The sequence below is a fragment of the Sparus aurata genome, chromosome 1, assembly GCF_900880675.1.
Source record: "Sparus aurata chromosome 1, fSpaAur1.1, whole genome shotgun sequence".
NCBI classification, from domain to species: Eukaryota; Metazoa; Chordata; class Actinopteri; order Spariformes; family Sparidae; genus Sparus; species Sparus aurata.
Window position 1 is genome coordinate 11,850,949 of NC_044187.1, and position 24,633 is coordinate 11,875,581.

At 43.0% G+C, this 24,633-nt stretch overlaps 1 protein-coding gene across 1 annotated transcript in view; it reads right to left on the reverse strand.

The window, feature by feature from the left end:
• Positions 1–6,344: 6,344 nt before the first annotated feature.
• Positions 6,345–24,633, reverse strand: part of dchs2 (dachsous cadherin-related 2) — a 29,688-nt gene continuing 11,399 nt past the window's right edge. The window contains exons 9-20 of the mRNA XM_030423655.1: positions 23,319–24,162; positions 22,951–23,190; positions 20,174–20,308; positions 16,460–16,669; positions 15,474–16,334; positions 15,273–15,386; positions 14,292–14,503; positions 14,039–14,190; positions 13,224–13,354; positions 12,851–13,137; positions 12,278–12,419; positions 6,345–10,445 (exon numbers count right to left, since the gene is read on the reverse strand). Of these exons, the coding sequence (XP_030279515.1) occupies positions 7,834–10,445; positions 12,278–12,419; positions 12,851–13,137; positions 13,224–13,354; positions 14,039–14,190; positions 14,292–14,503; positions 15,273–15,386; positions 15,474–16,334; positions 16,460–16,669; positions 20,174–20,308; positions 22,951–23,190; positions 23,319–24,162 (5,940 nt within the window). The 3' untranslated portion in view covers positions 6,345–7,833. The remainder of the gene's footprint in view (positions 10,446–12,277; positions 12,420–12,850; positions 13,138–13,223; positions 13,355–14,038; positions 14,191–14,291; positions 14,504–15,272; positions 15,387–15,473; positions 16,335–16,459; positions 16,670–20,173; positions 20,309–22,950; positions 23,191–23,318; positions 24,163–24,633) is intronic.

The window sequence follows — 24,633 nt, forward strand, 5'->3', positions numbered from 1 at the left end:
CAGAGGTTTGGCCAGTACGAAAGTTTGCTTCAAGGCCTTCCTGGGTTTGGAGCGAGAGTCAAAGGTGTAAATAATGTATTTTTTTCCAATCAATTTGGCATGTCTGTTTAGGAAAATGGCATGAGGTTGAGACTGAATCTGATATTTGGTTTTTCGGGTGAACCGACTGAACGAGCCTCGATAAGAGTCTGGAAGGAATTTAGCAAGCAACAAGTCACGCTGCATGTTACCGTCCCCACTTTAGATCCTTGTTCCTCGCTCTGCTCGGTTATCCCACATCATGTCTGTGTTGATTTCCATCAGGACCAGGCCCTGCACTGCACTCTGGCATATATCGTCCCACGCACTTGTCAAACATCTGAAAAGAAGATAGACAGGATGTCCCACATGGTTCTGATAAACACAGGGGTAAGCTGTAGTCAGCACAGTTTACTCATTCCTAATCTGTGATTAATTCTTTATGTAAAGTGCGTTGTGATTCGTCTGTGAAGAACGTATAGCTGAGGGAAAATGACTCCATTATAAATAATTGCTTAAATTGGTGCCTGTTATTAATAAATCACGATGGCTCACATTTCTTTCTTCGTCTGTCGAACGTGACCTCTTTTGTTTTGGGGGAAAGGAAAAGGTGGACGAGAGAGAAAACAGAAAACATTTGGATTGTTTCCAGCCTGCAAATGAAGCATAACACATGCTCTCAGTGTGACAATGTTTATACAATCTTTCAGCAACACAGCGTAGATGAACTTACAGATGTATGGAGAAATATCAGAACTCTGCACATATGTTGATTTTCTGGAGTCAAAGGACCGAGTGGTAATTTATGATTCTGAGCACGATGATTGATGTTTTCGCTGCAAATCTGCTGATAGACCATAAACAGATTGTGGCTCTGCTCTGAACTAAAGAAATGAATCTGAACTGTCTGAAAGTGCAGATATAATTCTCCTGCAACCACTTACTCTATAGTGACAAGAAACAGAACTGTAATTCCGTCGATCTTTTGTAAAAATAAATAAATTCAGTATTGGACTAAATTACTGAGTTGTGAAGTGGTTTCATTCAGTTCAGTCATAAACTGTGGCAAATCCCCCACTCAGCAAGTTTTTTTATTGTCACAAATGTAAAAATGCAAATCTAAAAGACTACTATCTTTGAAAAAGGAAACTATCTGGGTGTGAAGTTAGCTTGAAGCTATCTGCTCAAGGCTACATAAGATGCTAGTATGCGTGATTATCTGATTAAATATTATGATAATAAGCCAGAACGCCGCTACCACACAATGGGGACAAATGCTCACGATTTGGTGAGCTTGTTGCAAAAAATGCACAAGCAGAAAGATGAGGCCGTTGAGAATATCAACATTTTCCCCAGACTAATAAAACCCCTCACTGAAAAATGACTTCCATGGCTATTTCTGAAAACATGAGCAAACACAACAGAAGACGGGGGCGTTCATACGGACTCTTCTCAGAAATACTGGACTAAGAAAAGATATTATCGCCTCATTAACTCATCTTAAGACACACTTAATTCAAACTCGTCAAACAAAATAAAACAAACCAAAACAGTCCAAGTTTGTCTTTCCACATCACCTCTGGTTTGGTCAAAATAAATAATCAATTCACTGAATATGTGAAAATATATTATATATATAAAATAAAGCTCCCCTGCTAGCTGAGCTACTTGCTAACGGCAGCTTACATGGCAGCTAATCGCTACGGCAAAGAATAAATAGCATGTCCAGATTGTGCGTATGAAAATGTGCTGTTGCTGATCTCACTAAGATGCTAAACTTAGACCGTGAACAAGGTGAACAGTCCATCCGGCAAACTATCAGCATGCTAACATTGTCATCATGATTATCATCATCACTGCTAGCCTTTTTTTCTAATAAAGCTGGTTTTTATTTGACAAAAGACACAATTAGGTTCTCAAATATCAAAAGTTGTTTGAGCATAAAGTAATAGAAAGTCTTCATGTAATAAAGTAAATGGCAGTTCATCGAAATCAGGAATCTGATCAGAGAAACTATGATTTTGATGCTAGCTTTTGGTTCTTGACGCCTGGTGCACCGTAGTAGTAAAAGCACATTGAGGTTTAATATCTCTTCAGACCTGCTGTACAGTATAAAAACTAAATAGCAGGTAAAAAACATCTTAGTCCTGTTTTTCCTGGAAAAAGTTGAGGTAAAATTGTGATGGTTAAACATTTTCTTTTACTTAAAAAGCCGTAATACAAAAGAAATATGCACAATTAAGTGCTGTTTGAAGACAGGAACACCGCTGCTTATGCTGGTTTTTGTTTTCCAGTCTAAGTTCAGTCTATAATCTATACCATCTTTCATGAAAGGGAACTTCAGAGGAGTTTCTAGATGCGCATGTAGTTTTACTTACAACAGGTGGAATTTCTTATGAAAATCACATGCTACGAATCTGCATTACATAGGCCTACAAAAAAGGTTTTGTTTTACTGTTAGGTATAACAACCCGCTTTACCTCTGGCACCAAACATAACAAACCGAGATCAGACTGCTGCAATTACATTTAATTAGATTTTACATTTGTCAATGTTAAAATATGTGGGTAACACACAAGTAAACACAAAAAATGCTCTTCGTTTCGTATCTTCTGGTCCATCAATTCATATTTTTAGCCAAGAGAAGAATGAAGCATTCCATCACAACCGTAAAGACTGGATATGAAAATAGTTTCACAACAATTTATTATAAAATCAGTTGTCACCGCAACTACACTTTCCCGCTCCTCAACTGTTTCTCTGCCAAGCGAATGTAACCTAGATTCCTTCAGTGCATCGCACAGCCTCAAGTCCCCTGAGAAACAAGCCAGAAACCACAACGCAGAACGTGTTTAGAGGCCAGTACTTATCTCAATAGAATGCAAATAGAAATAAATACAAAATCTGATCCAGGATGAGAACACAGCTGCGTTTTATTTGCCACAAAGCCTCCTCTTCCAAGTGACTATCAGACTGAACTATCAGATGATAATCTCCTCTTCTTGTTCTGCAGGAAAATGCGGCTCAGGGCGAACATTGTGAGATCAGCCTTGACCAGATTTGACAAGTGATGATCTAATACAGATGTGTATTATTGCGGAGGATCTTTCATTGGACTGTGACTTTTTAACACTGCTCTTTACTGCAGTATTATCTGCTCACATGCTGACATACACGGGATCAAGGCTTGATTACCAACTGCAGAAGCAGGCAACTGCAGCTGGGCTCACAGACTCCACAAGTCCCAGGTGTGTCAAGTGATTTGTGTTCATTTAATCAACTGGAATTCTGTCGTCTCGGTGACATGACAGGTCGCGTGTTATTACCTGATCTTAATGAAAGGTCCCTGTGTTAGCCTGAAATTCAGCCCACATTCCACATTCAGTAATTTCAAGTTGTAGACACAGCTATACGGATTGTTTAAGTGAACTTACAGGTATAACAACTCTTGTTATTATACTTCATTTAAGTTTTGTGGGTGGCCGACAAGACCAATGTTATCAGCTTCTGTTTGGAACTGAAAATGACATTCACATCAACAGGTACAGTTGAAAACTTTCTGTGCATGTGGAGAGGCGAGCTCTGGCATTAAAATGGTTACGCTAGCTTGTTTACATTCTCACCGTTAGCGACCACGTTGGGAGCGTGCCTATGTTCCCACATTTCTAAGATTTTTTTCGAAATTAGGCCCTATGTTCCCACGTTCCTTTTTCATAAATTTACCCTAACCCTAACCAATTGCTCATTCATTCATTCATACATTCATTCATTAATTCATTCATTTATTATAAAGTGCTTCCAAATTGAAGGGAAATTTGGGAACACAAAACCTAATTTTGAAAATGTCCTAGAAATGTGGGAACATAGGGCCGACCCCACCAGTCGCTGCAATAAAATGTTGGGAATAAACATTTCTGCAAACCACTGATATGTTAAAACTTAAAATTTCTTTGTGAACGTCTGTGGTCTGCAGAAATGTACATTGCCAACATTTATTGTGGCGATTGTGTTGGCGTCACTTTCAATGCACAGGTTGCTAGCTTGGAGGTTGTTGATGGTGGCGGGGAGGAGAATGCGACCTGAAATAGGGGCCCGATGGTGGCGGGTTCAACCAACAATCTACATCTGGTGAGTCCAACTACACTGACACAAAACTGAGGATAAATGACCTCTTGTGATATGTAGCCTGTCGATGTAGACACACTAATTAATGAGGTGAATTAAACAACAATTCCTGCATCAAAATCTAGTGTAATGAGCTGCTTTTTCATACTGGAGATGATAATAATGGAGGGCATACCATACAAAGTGCACATACAGCGGGAAACCCAGCAGCTCATTTTTGCCCTAGAGCTCCCTAACAGGTTAATCCCACCATACTGGGGATTACAGTCAGTTTCCATGCCTTATTAAACTGTGAATAATCGCATTTATTGCACACAAATCCAAAAACATCTCCGTCCTCATAGAGCTGCCAAGGAATCTTTGTTGTACTTGAGACTTCCTGACCTCTCAGCAAATTGAGTTGCCTGACTGACAGGTAGTATCTGATAAAGATCCACTGAGCAGCTCTTTACTCCAGTTGTGTCGACTGGTGAGCGGCTGAGAACCAGAAGCTTGTTTGGCCAGCTCACCTGATATGGCGAGAGATCTCTTCGCTCACCGTGATCCCAAGGCCAAGGACCCGCTGAAATCACAAACACAGAGGAGCGCGGGGCTTGTCAAAACCCACTGAGGTGCAGAGGAGAGTCTGAACTGAGTCAATAAATAATTACGCACCTATCAGCGACTGCATGTAGGACACACTTGGCTGGTATGGTTCGAGGGCCAGACTGTTTATTATCTTTCATGAGAGTATCTGATAAAGACTTTAGCTCCTCAGCTTCCTCAGCTCATGTGTTCCCTGAGGGTAGCACATTTGGATTAACAGCAGACCAAGTGGAGCCATGTTGAATCACTTTGTATTTCTTTGCTGTTCTAAGAGAAGCACACTTCTGTGGTGTTCAGGTCACTTTTACAAGCAGCAAAAATAAAAACATTCTCTCTTCAGCTTTTTTCTCTCAAAACTGGGTGAAAGTGGTCGAGAGCAAATAATAATTAAATGACAGTTTATGTTAAAAATGGCTGCAATGATGGATACAGAGAAATAATGTTGCAATTAAGTGTAAAATAATGATGAAAAAATGCAAAATGTCTATTTGTGCATGTCAAATTAATATTTCATTCAAGTTTGAGTCTCACTGAAGCCTCAAAACAAGCTGATTGAATCAATTGAGATAGTTATGTTCTTCCACTTAATACATTTTATGATTTTATTATCAAACATAATAATGATAAACTGAGTAAGTATATTTATACAATTTTACTTTTTATTAATAAGCAAGTTTTTTAAGGGCTCTTTACAAGCCTGTTGTGGGACTGCTTACTGCTTTGATTTTGTTTGACTCGATTTTAATGTGAGGGTGATGGATTGATTGATTATTACCATTTTATTTAGCCACGAAGCTACTCAAGAAAATTAAGGAAAATGGTCAGATGCAATTAGTAGGGCATCACAACTTAACCAGTGTGGTTTCTGCGCTGTGACTGACTCTTACACCTGATTTGAAATCTTCATATTAAGTGACTAACTAGATATGGGTCTATGATTGGTTAAAACCTCTGGATCAAGTGCAGGCTTTCTATAAAGAGGTTTACTTACAGCTACTTTAAAAGGACTGTGGTACATTGCGTGTTAAATAGGAACAGATCAGTCATGTCGAGTAGACATGCTTACTAGATGTAGAGCTGCTTTAAGCAATTAAATTGGGATTGGGTTTGAGAAACTCTTTGTTAAAGTATGTTTTTAATCTGAAGTGATGAAAACCCTTGCTTCAATTAGGACACTTTAGAAAAACCACAGGAAAACAAGTCAAAATTGGAATCAGGAAGAAATGTCGAATTAAATTAAAATAGGCTTCTATCATTTTATAAAAAAGCCATCCAATTCTAATATTTAATGGGAAGCACGGCTGAAAAGTCGTGTGCGGTAAAAAATACATGATTTAATCAAACACATCATTATCTAATGATCATTGTCCTTGTTTTATTTTTGCTCCAGCCTGAAGAGTACTGTTTACATTACTGGTGCATTTTACTTGTGTTATATTCAAGGACAGGATTTCTTTAAGACATTATAATGGGCTAATAAATCACCATGAAAGGCAATTAAGTACCAAAACTTACCCCTTTTTGAATGCTGAACAGAAGAAAACACAGAACAAATTTTCTGTATTGCAAGTTTGTTTGCAAATTTATCAATATTTATCAACTCATACAGCTCTCGGGAAAGTGTACATAAAGTGCTGTTTATTAACAGGGTGTCCATAATTTACAGTCAGCACACACAAAAACAGTCATGAAGCGGAGAGACAATTTCTGTTCATGAGTCAAAATCAAGACTGTCAGAACCTGGAACTGGTTTATGAAAATCTCGCCAACACGCTGATCAGTGACAGCGGCAGAACACAATACCATCTCTTAAATCTGTACAAAATTAGTGTCAGTGAAAAATCCCCCATATTTCTGTAATATTTGGATGATGTCTCCATAAGCCTTGCCACTTATCTAGCTTTCAAAGGGTGAACAATATTATAATGATATTAAGAACTGTCCTAGATTTTAGGAGTGCTGCTCTCCACGGGATTTTATTGGCATTTTATTGGCAGAATATATTAAAGAAGAGGGAGGCAATATGGGTTTGTATTCAAAACACAGTTTTTTTATGATTCCAGGAAGACAGACCTAACCACAGAACAATGTTGCCTTTCTTTGGATATTAAAGTTAAACCAGCCTTGAAAACTTTCCATCTAGAAGCTGCAACCAACAGCAATAAGAAAGTGTTTCATTTTCTGCACATATAAACATGTTTACAATAAAGCACTCGATAATTAATTGCATACTCGAACATCTGCTCTTATTCAAGTGCTGCATTATAAGAATATAATGCAAGACTGAGTCCAGGTTTTTCCAGATATTAGTTTTATTACAGAAGCCGGTTATGAAATCAACCTCAATCTAAGTAATTAAATGACTACATTATGTTCAAATGACAAGTTTGCCCGGTATCGGCCCATTGAGACTAAACTCATGGCGCTCATGAGTCTATTACCATAGAAACAGGTACGACAATGGAAATAAGTCCAGGACTTTATAGTTCTATCTGAAAATAAGTTTGATATGATGCTTTTTATATATATATTAAAACTAAACTGTGCAATGTCACTTAAGCCTTGTTTCCACCAAGCAGTCCAGTTCAGTCGGTTCGTAACACATTAGTGTGGTTATTTTTGTGCTTCTATGAGGAAACTGGCGTACCTACCACACTGGTTGAAGGTGGAGTTAAAACACTGCACACCACTGATTGGTCGATAAGAACAACCAGAGTCCTCTCATCTACCTGCAGCATTTTCACATGCTCGGGAAAAGTCATTGACTTGCATGGTTCACATAAATGGCTACTTGAAATGTTGCTGATGCCACATTTTCCCCATTTTCTCTGAGCTTAAGTCTTATTTTACGTATCATTTTGATGTTAAACTGCAGAAGACAAGTTAGGTTGAAAGGTAGTGAGAAATGAAAACCATACGTTTTGCAGTTTCCCTGATGGACTGTAGTGCTGCTACACTCTGGAAACAAAAATCCCTTCTTGCAATTCAATAGGTGGGATGCAAATAGTACTTGAGTGGGAACAAGGATTTGAAGTCCCTTAAAATACGAGAGGAATTGCCTTCAGATGTCAAATGAAAGATGGAATTAAATGTGAAAGTTCATGTCTACACCTGGATTTCTGCCTCCAACAGGCTCGCAGTGAGGGGCCCTGAGTCAAGTCTTATACCCCCTATCCCGGTCTCAGAGACAACTGGTGAGGCACTGGGGGTCTTAATAGTAAGAGAAGAAAGTGATGGGGAAAAACTAGGCGTCATGGCTGACGGTGTAAGTCCTGTGTTCCTTGCTAAGGGGGAATATGCATATCTGCGGGACGAGTGCCTTCTGCTCAGGTTTGGTACACGCCCCGGCTTTCGTGGAGGCACAGTTCTGATGCCAGGCTGAGCCACTCCTGTTATAAGAGGCGGTGGGTGCATGAGGCAGCTTGCCTCTCCTGCCAAGTCCTCACGGCCACCCTCAAGCTCCTCATCAGGGAGCATCCCAATATCAGTGAAGACAGAGGCTAGAGATTGGTAGCTCGGCTCCCAGTCCAAAATGTATTCCCAGTTGTAGCTGCCCTGCAGCTGCTCCTCGGAACACATCAGTGAGGAGAGTGAATCTGCAGCACCCTGGGCCTCCGGGAGGGGAGCATACCCATTTGTCCTCATGCTCTCCTCCAAATCCCTCACTCTAAGTATTGCAGGAAGTAGTCCCTCACCTCCTCCCTCTTCTTTGAAGTGGTAGAGGCTTTCTGTGCTGGCCAACCCTGAGATTAAACATTTATTGACAGATAAAATGTGCTCTGGCCCTACATTGATAGAGTGGCAGGAGGTATTGTCCCCTGGTAAAGAAGGTTGAGGGATCTCAGTAGTCAGGTTGGCTTGCACAGGTTCGTCTCTTTTACGGCAGGGGTACTCATTAATCCACTTGATCTCCTGGTCCTCAGCGGTCTCACCTTCTGCTGATCCACGGCCACTTGAATCTGACTGATTGTATGAGTTCATTAAGTCTCTCGTGGTCACCAAGATGCCAGGCCGTTTCATCCGTTTTAGAGAGATTCCACTTTGCCTTTGGCCACTGGATCTACCAAACGAGCCTGTGCCGTGGTTCAAGTTTGCGGCAATGGCAGCAGCCTTTTTGATTGCGGCTTCCTTGATCTTGTACCTGAGAACCACGGCCACAAAAAATAGGAGGACAACTAGGAACATGATCAGTGAAACACTCAAACTGAGCATGTGTGCGGTAAGAGAGACCCCAGTGAGTGCCTCTGCTGAGCTGGAGATATTGATGAAAACTAGGCAGTTGCTAGTCTTGGAGGCCATTTTAGGACTACCTGCAGACACTACCAGCTTCACCATGTCCTCGCTAGCATGGCTGCCTCTTCTGCGGTATACAGGTTCTGATACAAAAATGGTGCCAATTGTTTTGTTTATTGAGAAAAACGGTGATGGATTCACAATGGAGTACTCCACCAGACCGTCCATCCCTGCATCATGGTCCATCGCCATAACATAACCGACTGTATCTCCACGCTTGGCATTCTCTGGCAGGAGGAAACGGTACTGCTTCTGGTTGAAGATGGGACTGAACTCATCCACACCCTTGATGGTCACCTGTACTCTCACTGTAGCTGCTTTGTCGCCTTTGTCCCTGGCCTCCACTACAAAGCAGTATTCACTCTCAAGTTCGTAATCAAAGGTCTGTCGTGTGTGAATGTCACCTGTAAGGGGGTCGATAGCAAAGGCCTCCTTCTTCTCAGGGCTGCCACTGCCGTAATCCATGAAGCAGGAGGACAAAATAGAGTAGGTGAGCTGTCCATAGAGGCCCAAGTCATTGTCAACAGCGTGGACAGAACAGGTGTGGGTAAACGCTGGAAGGTTCTCCAGCACCGAGCAGTTAACAGTCGGGAACATGAAGTATGGCGTGTTGTCATTTTCATCCAACACTGTGATGAAGACCACTGCAAAAGCCACCTTACGCTCTTCTGATGATTCACCACCATCGGATGCTCGGATGGTGAGGGTGTATTTTGAGTCCTCCTCAAAGTCAAGCGAGCGGTTGACGACCAGAAGGCCGGTCTGAGGGTCCAGCCTGTGGTGACCTTTGCTGTTCCCTGAGATAATGTCATACCGCAACAGACCGTTGGTTCCCAGATCAGGATCCTGAGCAGTGACCTGCACCAGCCTGGTACCTACGTAGCTGTTTTCACTCACCTGTGCGTGGTATTCTGTGCTGGAAAAGACAGGAGCATTGTCATTGCAGTCTGTGACAGTCACCATAACAACAGCGGAGCTGTTCAGTGGTGGCGTTCCTCGATCAGACACACTCACTGTCAGTGCGTAGCTCTCTGTGGTCTCACGGTCTAAAGGGTTACACAGGACAAGTTTTCCAACATTTCTCATCTGATTCTCAACCTGAACCATTTTTACTTCCAGGCAGAATCTCTTTTCCTCATTTCCCCCGATGATGGCATAGTCCAGATGGGTATTTTCAGGGCTCCAGTCTTGGTCCTCTGCAGACAGTGTCAGTAAGGTGATGTCTGTGGGTGTGTCCTCCGGGACGGTGAGCGTGTAGATGTCCTGGTGGAACACAGGTGAATGGTCGTTGGAGTCCAGAATCAGCACATCTATAGAAGTGACCGCAGACAGCACAGGATCGCCTTCGTCTTTGGCCTCAACCAGGAGATGAATCAGGTTGCTGTTGGTGATGGCCTTCAAGGGCTTATTGGTGAAAACAGACCCTACAAGACAAAAAAATAACAGACAGTTACAACCAATAAGCTTTATGGAGCTACTGGCTGCTTTTAGCTACTTGTTGTTGGGGTTCCATTGAAAGTTTCGGGCTGAGTAACATCGGTAATAACATCCAACGTTAATTTTAAGGTATCTGTACGTAAACCCTCATTTGGATTAAGAACAAAACAACAGCTATTTCTGTTGCAGGGATTCGATATGTGGCATTCTTTAACTGCAGAACTGGCATTTTTTAAAATGATTTCTTTCTGTCTGTATTTTCTTGTATGTATTTATTGTTGAGTTTGTGTTTGTATTGTCTTTTGTGTCTTTGTTGTTTTATGTATTTTAAAAGGCCCATCTGTATACGCTGTGGTTTGTGGCATCAGCTACACACCTGTCCATATACAAATACACATAAAATACGAAATAAATTAATTAAATCTACCTCAATAAAAGTACACAACTGCTTGCTTACACATTTACAATAAGAACTTTACAAGGAGATGATACTGTATATCAGATTTTAGTGGCCAACCCCAACCCCCCAATTTCTTAAATCTGTTTCCCCATTATCAAATCTTTATATTGCAGTCAGTCAGCCGACACACGTTGATTTAATCTTACACTGAAACCGCTTACAAGGTAAAGAATCTTTAGCAGACATCTGTTCTCGGCAATGTAAAACTATAAAACTCTCGTCAATTGATTTAACAGATGGTTTAACGAACACACAGATTGTTGGACTTGTTTCTCCTCAGAATAAGAACCATAAAACATGTCTGCCTGTATGACAACATACTGAGAGTTAAATCAAAATTGTCCTTGTCATTATGTGCTGCAATGCAACATCATTTCCTGTGAGACCATTCTTTAATGAATTCCATATGCATACTGTAAGAGCTTTTCTTTTTTCCAGTAAATGTTTGTCCATCCAATTTATTATTCCACTTCACTGCCACTTAAACTTTTCTACAGGACGACTATATTAATACTAAAGCTCTACTCCAAAGCGGCACTATTCATTGTTTGCGAAACAAATAGGCATTGAAGAATCTGGAAAGTTACCGCGCCGCAAAAAAGGCACCATATTAAATTTTGGGATTCCCTTTGGAGAGCTTTAGTCAACATTGATGCAAATTTCACTTTCCATTAGTGCTCGTCGCCACAAAACAGAGCAAATTCATTCCTCTGATATTAAACCTTGGAGTTCAAATATGATAGAAGCACATAAATCACAATGGAGTGGAAAAGACTGGCCAGAACTGAGGAGTGGTGGTTTCCTTTCAGCTCTGCAGGATTTATCTTCGTTCTTGGGTTGAGGGATTTTTAAAAGGGAGATAATAGGATAGGCATGGCTCCTCTGAAGCACTTTATCTCAATGACTTCTAATTACCACTCTGCTGTTTCTCTTTACCGCTGTCTGAGGAACTCACTGGCACATCCTAGACTACAAAAATATAAACAGAGAAGTGTACTGCTACTGGCAGACTCACAAGACTCTATAACTTCTGATCCTGCATGCTGAGAGAGACTTTCCCTGTGCCCTTTTCTTTGGCGTGTGCCCCTTTAACGATGCCAGAGAAACTGATTTTAATGGAGGGATGAATATGAAAATCAGCCCACCAGACAGCTATGAGTCATGAAACGTGTACAGCTTGAGTAAATGTCTTTTACAGAAGAGCTACAATACATTTTGGATCATTGTTTTATCCTTCTGGCGAATTCTTAACCTTTCTCTTATCAACGTAAACACAGACACAGCGATGGTTTGCTGTCAATGAGGCATTAACATGAGAGCACAGCAGGAAGTCTTTTCCATCAGTTAAGCCCCTCTCACCGTTGTCTGGCTCGATGTAGAAGCCTTGTAAAGGAGATGAAAGCAGTCTGTATGTGATCTTGCCATTCAGCCCAGAGTCTCTGTCGGTAGCGGACGCTGACTGAACTAATGTGTCTGCTGAAGCCAACTCTGACATCTCCACCTGAAACGAGAAAACAGATAATGAGTCACATATGCGTCTTGTAACAAAGGCTTGTTCACTTAAGAAACATTTATTGATGCTTTATAACTCATTACAAACATATGTATGAACAGCTTTTAGGTTGCCAGGTTTGAAAAATATCATTGGGTTGGATTATCTCTCAGCATGACTTGAGATCAGGTCTTTAGATAAGCCGTATTTTTACAGTTTAGCAAACAAAATGTTGTCCTCATTGATTATTTAATAATGCATCAATGAGAAATGTATATAATATATTTATTAAAACTCATAAATCTGGAATAAGCCCTGCCTTAGCAGAACTTTGTCCCTAGTAACAACAAGCCGAAACTGTTTTATTTATGGCTTGCTGACCCCAACCCGTTAACATATCGGCCTTCTACCCTTTTTATTGGTAAATATATCATCTGTACCTGGTAGGAGACCTTGGTGAAGACTGGAGCGTTGTCATTGACGTCAAGCACTTGAACTCTGACCTCTCCGCTGGTCTGGTGGAGGGAGTCGGACGCCCAGACTGTCAGCGTGTACTCCGTCTGCTCCTCATAGTCAAGGGCTCGAGTCAGGGTAACCACACCAGTGTATCGGTCGATGGCAAAGGGAACGTTGGTGCTGCTGTTGTCTGAAAAGCTGTAGGTGATGGTGGAGCTCAGGTCCACGTCGTTCGCAGTCACCTGGGTGACCATGTAGCCTGCAGGCAGATCTACAGACAAACGGAAGCTGTCAAAATAACTCACACAGACAAATAACATACAGAGCGTTTTTACATCCAGTGAGGGTTGGTCTTACTCTCTGCTATAACCACGGGCTCCATGGGGGGGATGGCAGGGCTGTTGTCATTGACATCCACCACTTGGACCCTGATGGTGGCGGTGCTGCTGAGAGGAGGGTTCCCCCTGTCTGCTGCCTGCAGAACCAGCCTGTAAGACGAAGTCAGGGAATAAATGACAACACTGACTCCAAATATTTAGTAATAGATAGCGTATTAATACATTGTTCTACAGAAGGTTGTAAATGTCATCTTCATAGGAGACTTGAGCAGATATTTTAGGCTTTTTCAGAACATCTTAAAGTCACTAATCCTCGTTTCACTTGAGCAGATTTTGTCTATCGTATTGAACATTAATTACAGAGTCGTCCACAGTTACGCAGCTACCAAAAAACCCCCAAAATAACAGGTTTTCCTTGATCTGTCATATTCTACGGGCTCCTGCTGACCCATCCTGGACTATAATGTTTCAACTCAAAACTGGTGTAAACGCAGACTGGTTAGCCAGATAGCACCAAAGTTCTGTGAATCTGGGACAGAATCGCACTGAGAACTGGATATAATTCAGTGGAAAAGGAGCTTTTGTGAAACTGGCCTCACATCGACTCTCCGACAGCGCAAGTTCACTTTCTATCTAAACTAAAATAAAAAGTATTCTTGCCTGAAGTTTCCACAAGGGTTTGCAGTGCGTCAGTGGCAATGACTCACAGGACATGTGTTTATTGAATGCTTAACAAAGTGATTGTTGCTTTGTGGATGGAACCTCCATTAGTAAAAAGGACTAATCTAGTTTTATCTCGAATAAACCCTTTGTTCATATGTGAGATGTGCTTACTTGTATGAGTGGGTGATCTCACGGTCCAGTACGACATTGGTGGCGAGAATCCCTCGAACAGAGTCTAAAATGAACGCTTCGTTAGGGTTGCCGGACACAATGGAGAACTCGATCTGCCCGTTCATCCCGCTGTCAGCATCAGACGCAAACACCTGCAGAATACGTGAGCACACATTACGTTATTAATACCATCTCATCACGACTAAATACACGATACACCTGCTGGGTATTTGAGAGTTTTAAATATTCATACCTGCATGATGTAGGTGTTGTGCGCTTGCCCCTCCCAGACAGCTGTTCTGTAGCCACTGTGTTCGAACACTGGCGCGTTGTCGTTCATGTCCAGCAGGCTGATGGAGACCCGGCAGTGAGCCGTCTGCAGCCCGCTGTCAGCCAGCACCACCAGTTGGATCTGAGGGCTTTCCTCGAAGTCCAGAGAGTTATCTTTCTGCACACGGATCTCACCTGGAGGAGAGGATTCAAAAACTGATGTATAACCCCAAAAGACTGAGACAACAGTCCCTCAGATTTTTATTTTACCCTTCATCAAAGTGTAATGTTTATTCAAATGATCTATCACAATTATAACATCCGTATTTTAATTGATTTTCCATTTTAGCTTCAGTCTTTTTCTAGTTGGCCTTGTGATGGGCTTTTTAAAAATCTGATCAGGGAGAGAAATGGAAAGAAAAGCTCAACTTTTAGACTTTTTAAAAAGGTGCTGAAAGAAGCTCTTTTAGGTTCAAGTTTTTGTGGTAACCCTACAAAAGAATCCACTATATCCACTGTCACTATAATATTGTGTCTCTGAGTCTGAACTGTGTCCACTTCATTGCTTTATGCAGACATGGATCCAGAAAAACAGTTTGTGGTGGAATATGATAAAATCAGGCAGGCAACGATCATAATTCTTTAGGAAATACTTGCATATAAACAGCCAGATGAACTTGATAAGCTGAAAAGGCATTTTGAGGAGAGACACAGGGCCTGAAATGGGCGGATTAGAAGCCCTGATTGATTTTACATAAACAATGGTGAGGACGGGAAGTCCAGCTATTTTTCTGGATACTTTCGTGGAAAATAAAACGGATGGACGAGAACGAGAATTTGTGCTATTAGCATAAATTAAGTGATGAAAGTAGGCGTGACGTTCCTGTAAATGAGAACCAGGGAACTCCGGTAACAGCTTTGGAAGGGGACAAAATAATGTTTCTGCGTGCAAAAAATGTGTTACCGGTGTGACGGTTGATGGAAAAAATGCGATCATCGTTGCCACTGAATATGGTGTATGTGATCCTTTGTCTGCTGTTGTTCTGGTCACTGGCCTCCACTTTTGCAATCCAAGTGCCTGAACAAAGAGAAAGTGGAAAAGTTAGCGAGGTTTTTAATGATGTCACTGAAAAAAATGAGAAGTGGAAGAGGAGGTTAAACGCACCGGCTCTACTGTTCTCCTTGACAGTCGCGTTGTAGACCTTGTTTGTGAACTGTAGCCCTTCTTGTTCACCCTTCAGGTGGATGAAAATCAGGCAGGTGGAGGTTAAAGCAGGGTGTCCTTGATCTGAAACCACCACCTGCAGCTTCCTCCCGGAGAAACCGGCTCTCACGCGCCTTCTCAGTGAAATCTCTCCTGTTTCGCTGTTGATGTCAAACAGATTTTCCTCATCCGTCAGCGTAAACCGCATCGTCCCGTTCTCGCCCTGGTCACCGTCTGTTGCCATGACCGTGGTAATGATCTGGTTCGGTAGAGTCCTCATGGAGACCCACGCATTGAGGGGATTCTGGTCACAAACCGGCATGTTGTCGTTCACATCCTCCACCTGTATGGTCAGCGACGCCACAGAGCTCAGCGGTCCCTGAGTGCAGCCGTCAGTAGCCACGGCTCTGAGGGTGTACTGAGCCCTGCTCTCTCTGTCCAGAGACCTGGTGGTGCTGATCACTCCTGTGACGGCGTCTATGGAGAAGGCCCCCTGGCTACTGTCCTCTGTCAGAGAGTAGGTCACGTCCCCGTTGGAGCCCTCGTCAGGATCCGAGGCGCTGACGCGCAGGACCTTGGCTCCTGCAGGTAGGCCCTCGCTGATGGAGGCGTGGTAGCTCTTACGGGTGAAGGAGGGGATGTTGTCGTTCTGGTCCAGCAGCAGCAGCTGGAGCTGGGTGGAGGAGCTGAGCGGGGTAGGGCCATAGTCACGGGCCTGTATGGTGAGGGTGTAATTCTGCCTTTCCTCGCGGTCCAGGACCTGAGTGGTGCTGACAACACCTGTGTGGCTGTTGATGGTGAAGCGACCTCTGTAGTCCTCACCTAAACACAGCGGATAGACATTAAAAGGATAATTACATTTTGAATTTCTCTTCTGAATTAGTTTGGCTCAACCTCAGGGATTATTTAGATAGCTTGACAGACAGAGCTCTTCCCTGGTTTCCTACCTAATATGGAGTAATGTATAGTTCCATTTTCTCCGTGGTCGGGGTCGGAGGCCTGGGCAGTGTGGACGACCCCGGGAGGCAGGTTCTCTGGCAGGCTGATCTGGAAGGACGACTGCATGAACTCTGGAGGGTTGTCATTGTCGTCCAGCACAGAGCACAGCACTGTGGCCGTCCCCGACAGAGGCCGCGTGCTGCTGTCACGAGCCTGGACTGCAGACAGGAAACAAAAGGATTGCATTCAATTTCAACAGTCATGAGAAATCTCTAATTCAATCCATTTTATAGTGGATGTACACCGGATAAACTGAACTATAGGAAGGCCACCCATGGGAGAACTAAAGAAACTAAATTTCAACGGTTAGTCACTGAATATAATGAGAAAAGAGTGACGTTACATGTAACATCGGCTGTCTCGGTCTCTTAGCAGCTCAATGAGCAGATCTTTTGACTTTCTAGACTTTTAAAAGCACGACAGGCCCTACAAATGACAAGAAAAATCCTGTCAACGCAAAGTTTCCACTGGCGGCTTTTAATACGCGCTGAAAACGACCGGGTATTTTACGTCTTTCCAAATTCATCGGCAGCCAGAGAAAACTGTCCCCACATATTTCAGTGTTTCCCAATACGCTCCGTGTGATTCTGGAACAACTTCAAGACACCCAGGCCGTCCTGTTATTATATTTTGTTATTAGATTTAATTGTTCGTCACTCTGCTGACTGTACAAATATTACGATAAAACATCTGAAAGCAGTTTGTGCCTAAACACTGCTGAACAGTTTGAATGCAATTACAGCGCGCGCCCACGAGAGAGTGAAAGCAAACACTTCAAAAGGCAGAGGGAGCAGTCGGCAGAGGTTAGATATACTGTACCTCAGCCCTGTAAAAGTCTACTGTTTCCTTTACATAAATCAATCCGCCGAATAGCGTCGCCCTCATACGAGAGGCGGACCTTGAGCTCTTTATGACTTTGGCTGTGAAGCATGACAAAAGAGAAGGTAGAGAATGAGAAACAGAGTGAGAGAAACGTCTGTGTTTGATGGAGAACTCTGTGCGTTTTTGTTCTAGCAGGTTAAGACTTTTCTTTTTCAGATATTTTCATAACCCTTCAGCAGGAAGATCTGAGCCAAGTGTCGACGTAAATGTGCAGCCGAGCAGGAAAGCTGTACAAAGAACAGACTCACAGGGTTTTAGAAGATATAAAACGTGACGCTTTTGCACTCAAAAGTCTAAAAACGGCAAGACCTTCACAATTTTTCAAGTGTGCGCCCAAATGTTTCCAACAGAAATCCATTCCTTAAGTCAACGGGGTCTTTCATTTCGTTGTCTTTCTCTATGATCGCTTCCGGGGGAAACATCAGATAAGTGAGGAAGGAAATCTGCAAACTGGACTTCACATAACCTGAATACAACCTTTTAAAAAATGTATGTTTCCCTGAACGAGTCATGTCAGATAGATGCAACGGTGGTCGCTACTTCAAGACATCATCAAACTTCAGTTTGTTAGTATGTTCCTACACAGACCCTCGGTGGCAGAAATTCCATACTGTGTGTTTAGACGTCGGTGTGCGCTGTCGCTCGCTAACGTTAGCTTACGGCTAGTGTGCAGTAAACACTGTGCGGGTAACGCAAATAAACACAAATGTTCCCGCCGTCAAACTCGCTCCACTGTTGATGTGTGCACCATTATAGAACCAACACTGCTGATGAAAGTCTGTCTGATGTGATGAAGGAACAAATGTTCACACATGAGTGAATGTTTCAAAGTTTCATTCACCTTAAATTCTATCTTGTATGCCGACTTCCCTAATGCATCCCGGAAGGACTGGCTTGCAATCTACAGTATCGAACGGCACCGTTACCTTCAGTAAACATGTGGATTTCTCTGGTTTGAACATTGTTGGATAATTTAAGTGCACAACTCAACAAAATATATAACAAAGGTCTAAGGGTTTTATCACTGGAAGCTATTTAATCAAAAGTAGTTTCTCATTCAGCAAATCCCATCACAGTCATTGTATTCTATGTATTTTTATGTGGCAGCCTTTTGTCCAAAACAAATCTCCCACGCGACAAATAAATGAATTTTGAATATTGCTGCTGGTACGAGTCTATCACGTCAATGTGAACTTTAAACTTACAACCCTGATTCGAAAAGAGCTGCAACGCTTTGATATTCAACGTTTTTCTTCATCATCTTTATTGATTTTTGTTAATAAATGCTCATTCAGAGTTTGATGCCGGCAACAAAAGACTGAAATCCTCCAAAAACACCGGTTTGGAACGTCCCACAGGTGAACAGGTTAGCCGTTAACAGGTGATGGAATCATGACTGTATGAGAGGTTCATCCTCCTCAGTCGCTCACAAGTAAGGATGATGTGTAGAGGATCTCACCACATGGGCTCGGGAGCAACTCTCTGAAACACAGTTCGTAGGCACATGATTGCATTCTGTTTGTATTTACATTTTTTCGCGGCGTCCCAGACTCTCCACATGTGCACATCTGGTGATTACGAAACCAGCCTCGGCCTGCTGTCTGACCCGCAGTGCAGTTGTGAGTTATTTGTCTCACTCATCAGCACCTGATTGTGACTGATTGCACTGTTTGTTTCTGCTTTTCCCAACTTAAAAAAAAAAAAAAAAAAAAAACTCACAAGGTTTTATTTCCCCTCTGGACGCTGCAACATGCCGCTCTGATTAATTACGGCCGAGAAAACATACAACGAGACTAATCACTGAGCCGATTCCAGAAATTCCAAATGTCCGTACAGTTTAACAGTCACCTCACTCAAAACATGCTGCGAGATGCTGCGCTGCTCCTTGTTTTCAATGAAAAACTGTGGTTCAGAATATATTCACAAATGTAAAAAATCTTTCTGAGTGTTAATTCAATGCGTGACATTAATTGAACAAAAAAAGGCGGAACTAAACTGCGAGGGTAGTGCCGCGACCACACAGTTTACAGTGCGCACATGCCTGAGTCACCTTGAAGTTGATTTTCAAGCATTTCTTTATTTAACAACTAGAGAATTACCTCTGCAAGACGAACACCAAACAGTTCAGGTTTGTATCCGCTGCTTCACTACGTTAATGTTACATCTCATCAACACAAAACTGGAGCAAAGATACTGAAAATAATTCCCTTTTTCTTTTCATTAAAATGATAATCAATTTTGAATCAAGAATCATTTTGAATCGAAAAGATTCACACCCCTACTTAACAATCTTAAAATCATATTCATAAAAGTTCATTAATCTTTCAGACGTTCATGTGGGCATCATTTATTTCAGACACTCTTTTAAACACTGTAATAAACCCTGTTATCTCAACATCCGTGTGTTTTTGACACGTTGTGTTTAAGCAGCCCGGTCACCAGGACGTGATGTACGTTCACATTAAGACGTGTCATCGGCCCGTTCACCATACTTTCACAAAATGTGTCATATCGTGTCCAGATTACTTGTCTATGACCTGATTGTCACAAAAGAAGGAATCTGCCAAATCAGTTCCTGCAGTTTAAGGGAACGTTTCAACATTTGAGAGCGTGAAACCACTGGATGTCTTTAAAGAGCTCCCGGGACGATTTCCAGCTGTGTTTGTGGCGACCACAACAGGTATTTTGAGCCAAAACATGATCTTTTCCTGATGCTAACCAAGTGGGTTTTAACCACATTAGAAGCACGGCGTTTATATAACTGGAAAGTTGCAACATACCTCTGAGGGTGAAGTGCTGCTGCTGCTCTCTGTCCAGGTAGGAGGTGGTGGTGATCAGGCCGGTGTACGGGTTGATGCTGAAGAGCTCGTAGCCGGGGCCGGGCAGCAGACTGTACCACACCACGGCGTTCTCCTCTGGAGGAAGCACACAGCAGGTTCATGTATGTTAACAGGCTCTGGAGTAATGTTAAAACGTGTGAGGAGATGTAACGTCCTGGTGTTATTAACACAGTCACTGGTCGACAGTGAATGTAACTCTGTGGTTGAGGTACCTTGAGGACAAGATGACTCACGATGTCTAAAACGAGCTAATACTTTCCAAAAAATCTGCAGATTCTCCATCAAAACCCTGAAAAATTGTTTTCTGTCTTTCAATCTTGGCATTTCTGTCTGTCCTGAAGGTTGAGTTTAGCTCATGCGAGTTCTGCTTCCAGCTCAGACGGGCCTTATCTGGAATTGGAAACAGAACCCGTCATGTTCGAACTGACGGGGGGAGCTAAGCCTTCATCGCTCGCCGCTCCAGTCTGGCTCCGCTCGAGTTAGTTCTCATGGGTTTTCTATCGGCAGCCACACATTGACCAACACAAACTGTGAAGGTGAAGCTCGGCAGTATGATGCAGGAGTTTTAAATCATTTGATATCAGAGAATCTCTGCAGGCGCTGTCACGAGTGTGACTGAAAAGTTGGACCGTCCTGTCTGAACATGTGTTCATGGACATCAGATGGCGTGTTTTGCGTGACTTGGTGGATTTTTGCTGGCAAAAGAGTCGGGGGGGGCTCTGTGTGCTGCAAGATGGAGAGAGCTTACCATCGTTCAGCTGCAAAAACTACCAACATTAAAGTGAAAATCACCAGGGTTCCTGTTTAATTATCAGCCTATTTTTTATCATCCACTAGATTTAAATGTATTTTCTGGATCCAGCTGGATATTGAATGAAATACATTGCAATTCTTTAGACTTTTGGTGCAAACATTTAGCAAAAAATGGGAGAAAACTACGTGATTTTATAGCAAAAAGGAGTGAAATAGTAAAAATAAACACAACAACCAAGCATTAGTTGACCTCATACGCGACGAGTCTGATATTGTGCTCAAATCTTCCCATCAAAGATCTCTGTGAATAATAAAACGGTTTCTGGTTTTCCCTCCGAACAGACGAAACATTTGCGCAACAAAGTGAAATCCAGGACACGCACAGTAAGACAAAAAGCTAGCTGTCAAACTCACTGATATCGCACATCTCCTCTGACTGACTCCAGCACATGGAAACTGTCTACGGAGACCAACACGGACACGAAACAATGGTCACCTTTGGGGAGCGTTGGTGGGGAGGGGGAGACAGCAGCGCAAATGATAATCAAATAAGACTGGTGGGAGAGCGGGCGGCGCTGCCAGACGAGCCGATTCGAGGAGACGGATGAAAACACGGCGCCTATTGGCACAGATGGCTTGGATTATAGAAATCATCATGAGAGAGGACCTTTCAGATCTCCCAGAGGAGCTGTGTGCTTGCTGTTCTTGGACAATTCTCACCCCCAAGAATGTTAGTTCACATTGAAACCCCCCCCCCTCAACCCCTACACCGATCCACCCGCCACATGCCCTCCACCTCCACTATTTAAAAGTACTGTCAACAAGACGGGGTGAAAAGGGATTTGGGGAGGCCCCGCGCACAACGTGTTAAAATAAACAGGGCTGATGTGTAGATTTGTGAATGTGATTCTGGGTCAGACGGGTGGGATTTGCCGGGATGTACAGTGAATGTATAACACGTGAAAAAGACACAAACGGAGCGACGCGGGAGGGAAAAAAGGGGGGCAGGGGTTGGTTTCAATTAAACTGCTAATGGAGTGAAACAAAACAGACGATAACCTTGATTCACTGCAGTGCTGACGTTTAACCAAAACACGGCAGGCTGAGCCGCTGCCCCGACTGCTTTTTGTCACGTGCGCTACTTCACTTTAAAATAATAGGAGAGAGCTGTTTCACTGCAGTTGAGAGAAAAATGCTGTAGAGGAATTTTCTCCTTTTTGCCATTTAATGCCTCAAGTATTTTAAAACAGATAGAAAAAAAGCCAATTGTCCTCCATAATTTATAACACACAACATTATCTAGGAGCTCGGATGCTTTGTTCTTGTGTTGAATCTTATTTCCATGTGTCACTGTGTGGTTTGATGTATATTGAGTCTATGGTTTGAGGCTCTTTGAGACTAAAAAGACACATGCTAGTGCTGCCACCTAGGCCCTTTTGAGGCATACTGCCACCTCCACTTCCATAGACACGCAGTAGGTACCATGTCTACGTGCAAAGACACAAGTACACAGCAGGCGGTTTGGTCTCTGGATCATGATGAGTCCACGAGTCTGCTGGGAATCTAATGCATCAGGAGCTGAGGTCATCCCGATTCTTACTTCAGTCAGTTTATTCAGTGAAAAACAACCACGCGTGTGTGCGTGTCTAACAAAACCCATACTGGAATACACAGTAAGTATGTGTGGAAAATCACTGTATTAAAAAGCAGAGGTGCAGCTGCCCTGTTTGAACCCAGTAAAAAGCTTTTGTTTCTTCTTAACTTTAAGATTATTTTGTCAAAACAAAACCGTTCACACGGCCAACGATCAAATGTCAAACGTGTGTCTTTGAATTTTCTCTCACAAGAAAATGTGACGAGGTGAATAATGAGATCTAAAACAAATTGACTGCATTTCCCCATTTTATCTATTTTGTATAACACCAGCTTACTCAAACGGGATATTAAAAGCTGATGATTATTACCTGAATCCGTATCGGTGGCAGACACCCTGATCACTGGCTCCCCGGGGTCTCTGTTCTCCGCCACACTGGCGTTGTAGACGCTCTGACTGAAGACCGGCGACTGGTCGTTCACGTCGCCGACCTCCACCGTCAGAGTCTGGGTGGAGGAGAGCGAGGGCAGGCCGTGGTCCACAGCACGGACGGTCAGACGGTGTAAACGTTGGGTCTCGTAGTCCAGAGGGGCGGAGAGAAACAGGAGGCCTGTGGGAGATGGAAGAGGATGGACTATGAGTATGATCAACAGAGGGAACGGTAATTATTATTATTTCATTTTAACCCAGTACAGATATAACAGCAGTGAGCTAATACCTGCTGTGTTAAATTCCCACCTGTTTTCTCTTCTAGTGTGAAGAACCCATTCTTGTTTCCAGCCAAGATGACGTAAGAGACGACCCCATTTTCACCCAGATCTCCATCTATGGCCACAAAATGATGCAGCAGACTCCCCACCTCTGCGTCCTCCATCACCTGAACCGAGTCGGCTGATATAAACACCGGCCGGTTGTCGTTCACATCCAGCAGGAAGACCTGAGCCGTCACCGACGTCTGCTTACGCTCGTCCTTCCTCTTCGCCTGGTCGGTGGCCGTGACAGTGAAGGCAAAGCTGGGCCTGGTCTCCCGGTCTAATGGTGCAGCTACAGTCAGACTCCCCGTGTAAGGGTTGATCTGAAAGGGGAAGCGTGGTGAGGAGGTGCTGAGGTCGGGGTCAAAGGTCAGAGAATAGCGGAGGGCGCTGTTGGGAAAGGTCCCATCAGCGTCTCTGGCATGGAAAGCGAACGCCAGCGATGCGACCGCGGCGTCCTCCGGCAGACCGAACGTCACCAGTTTATCAGGGAACCAGGGCGTGTGGTCGTTGACGTCCTCCACCATCACACTGACCAGCACCGACATGTTCACCCCAGGGGCCATTGCTGCATCTTCAGCTCGGACCAGGAGGAGGTACTGCTTGGCCGACTCGTAGTCCAGCGGCTGGTTGATGTATATGTCACCGGAGGAGCTGTCGATGCCAAAATGAATGCTGCCGTCGCCCTCAGAGATGGAATAATGGAGTCTGCCTCTGTCTGCGACACTGGCAGAGCCGATGACAGTCGCCGGCTCCGTGTCCTCCTTCACAGTAAAACGCCTCAAAAGCTGATGGTCAGAACGGCCGTACAGAGCCTCCAATCCATGAACCTGAGGAGGAAACACACACAGAGGGATATCATTTGCAAAATATGAAGGTTTTAAAAGTCACAGCACTAACACATATGATTTGGCACTTCTTTAAGAGACAGGAAACAGAAACTCTTCATAAAAAAACAGTAGATGTCTCCCCCTGGTGCTAAACTTGTGTTACTACTACTTTCATTCTTATAAATTTACATTATATGTAGTTCAATGGCTGAAGCCTATTTTGGACATATTTCTGTCGCATGATATACCAAAGGCAAAGCTGTTTCACGTTTTCTGTTTTCTACAATCTACAATCTACAATATTCAGGCTCGTTCTGATGACAAAAAGTATTCCAAGCACTCCAAATGTCAAAAGATATCAGTCCTGATGAAGACCTACTAGTCCAAACATGTTGGCTTCTTACAAAATGATTTAGCCACTACAATAAAAGCAATTTAACGTTTTTGTCCTCAATTTTTTTTATATTTTCT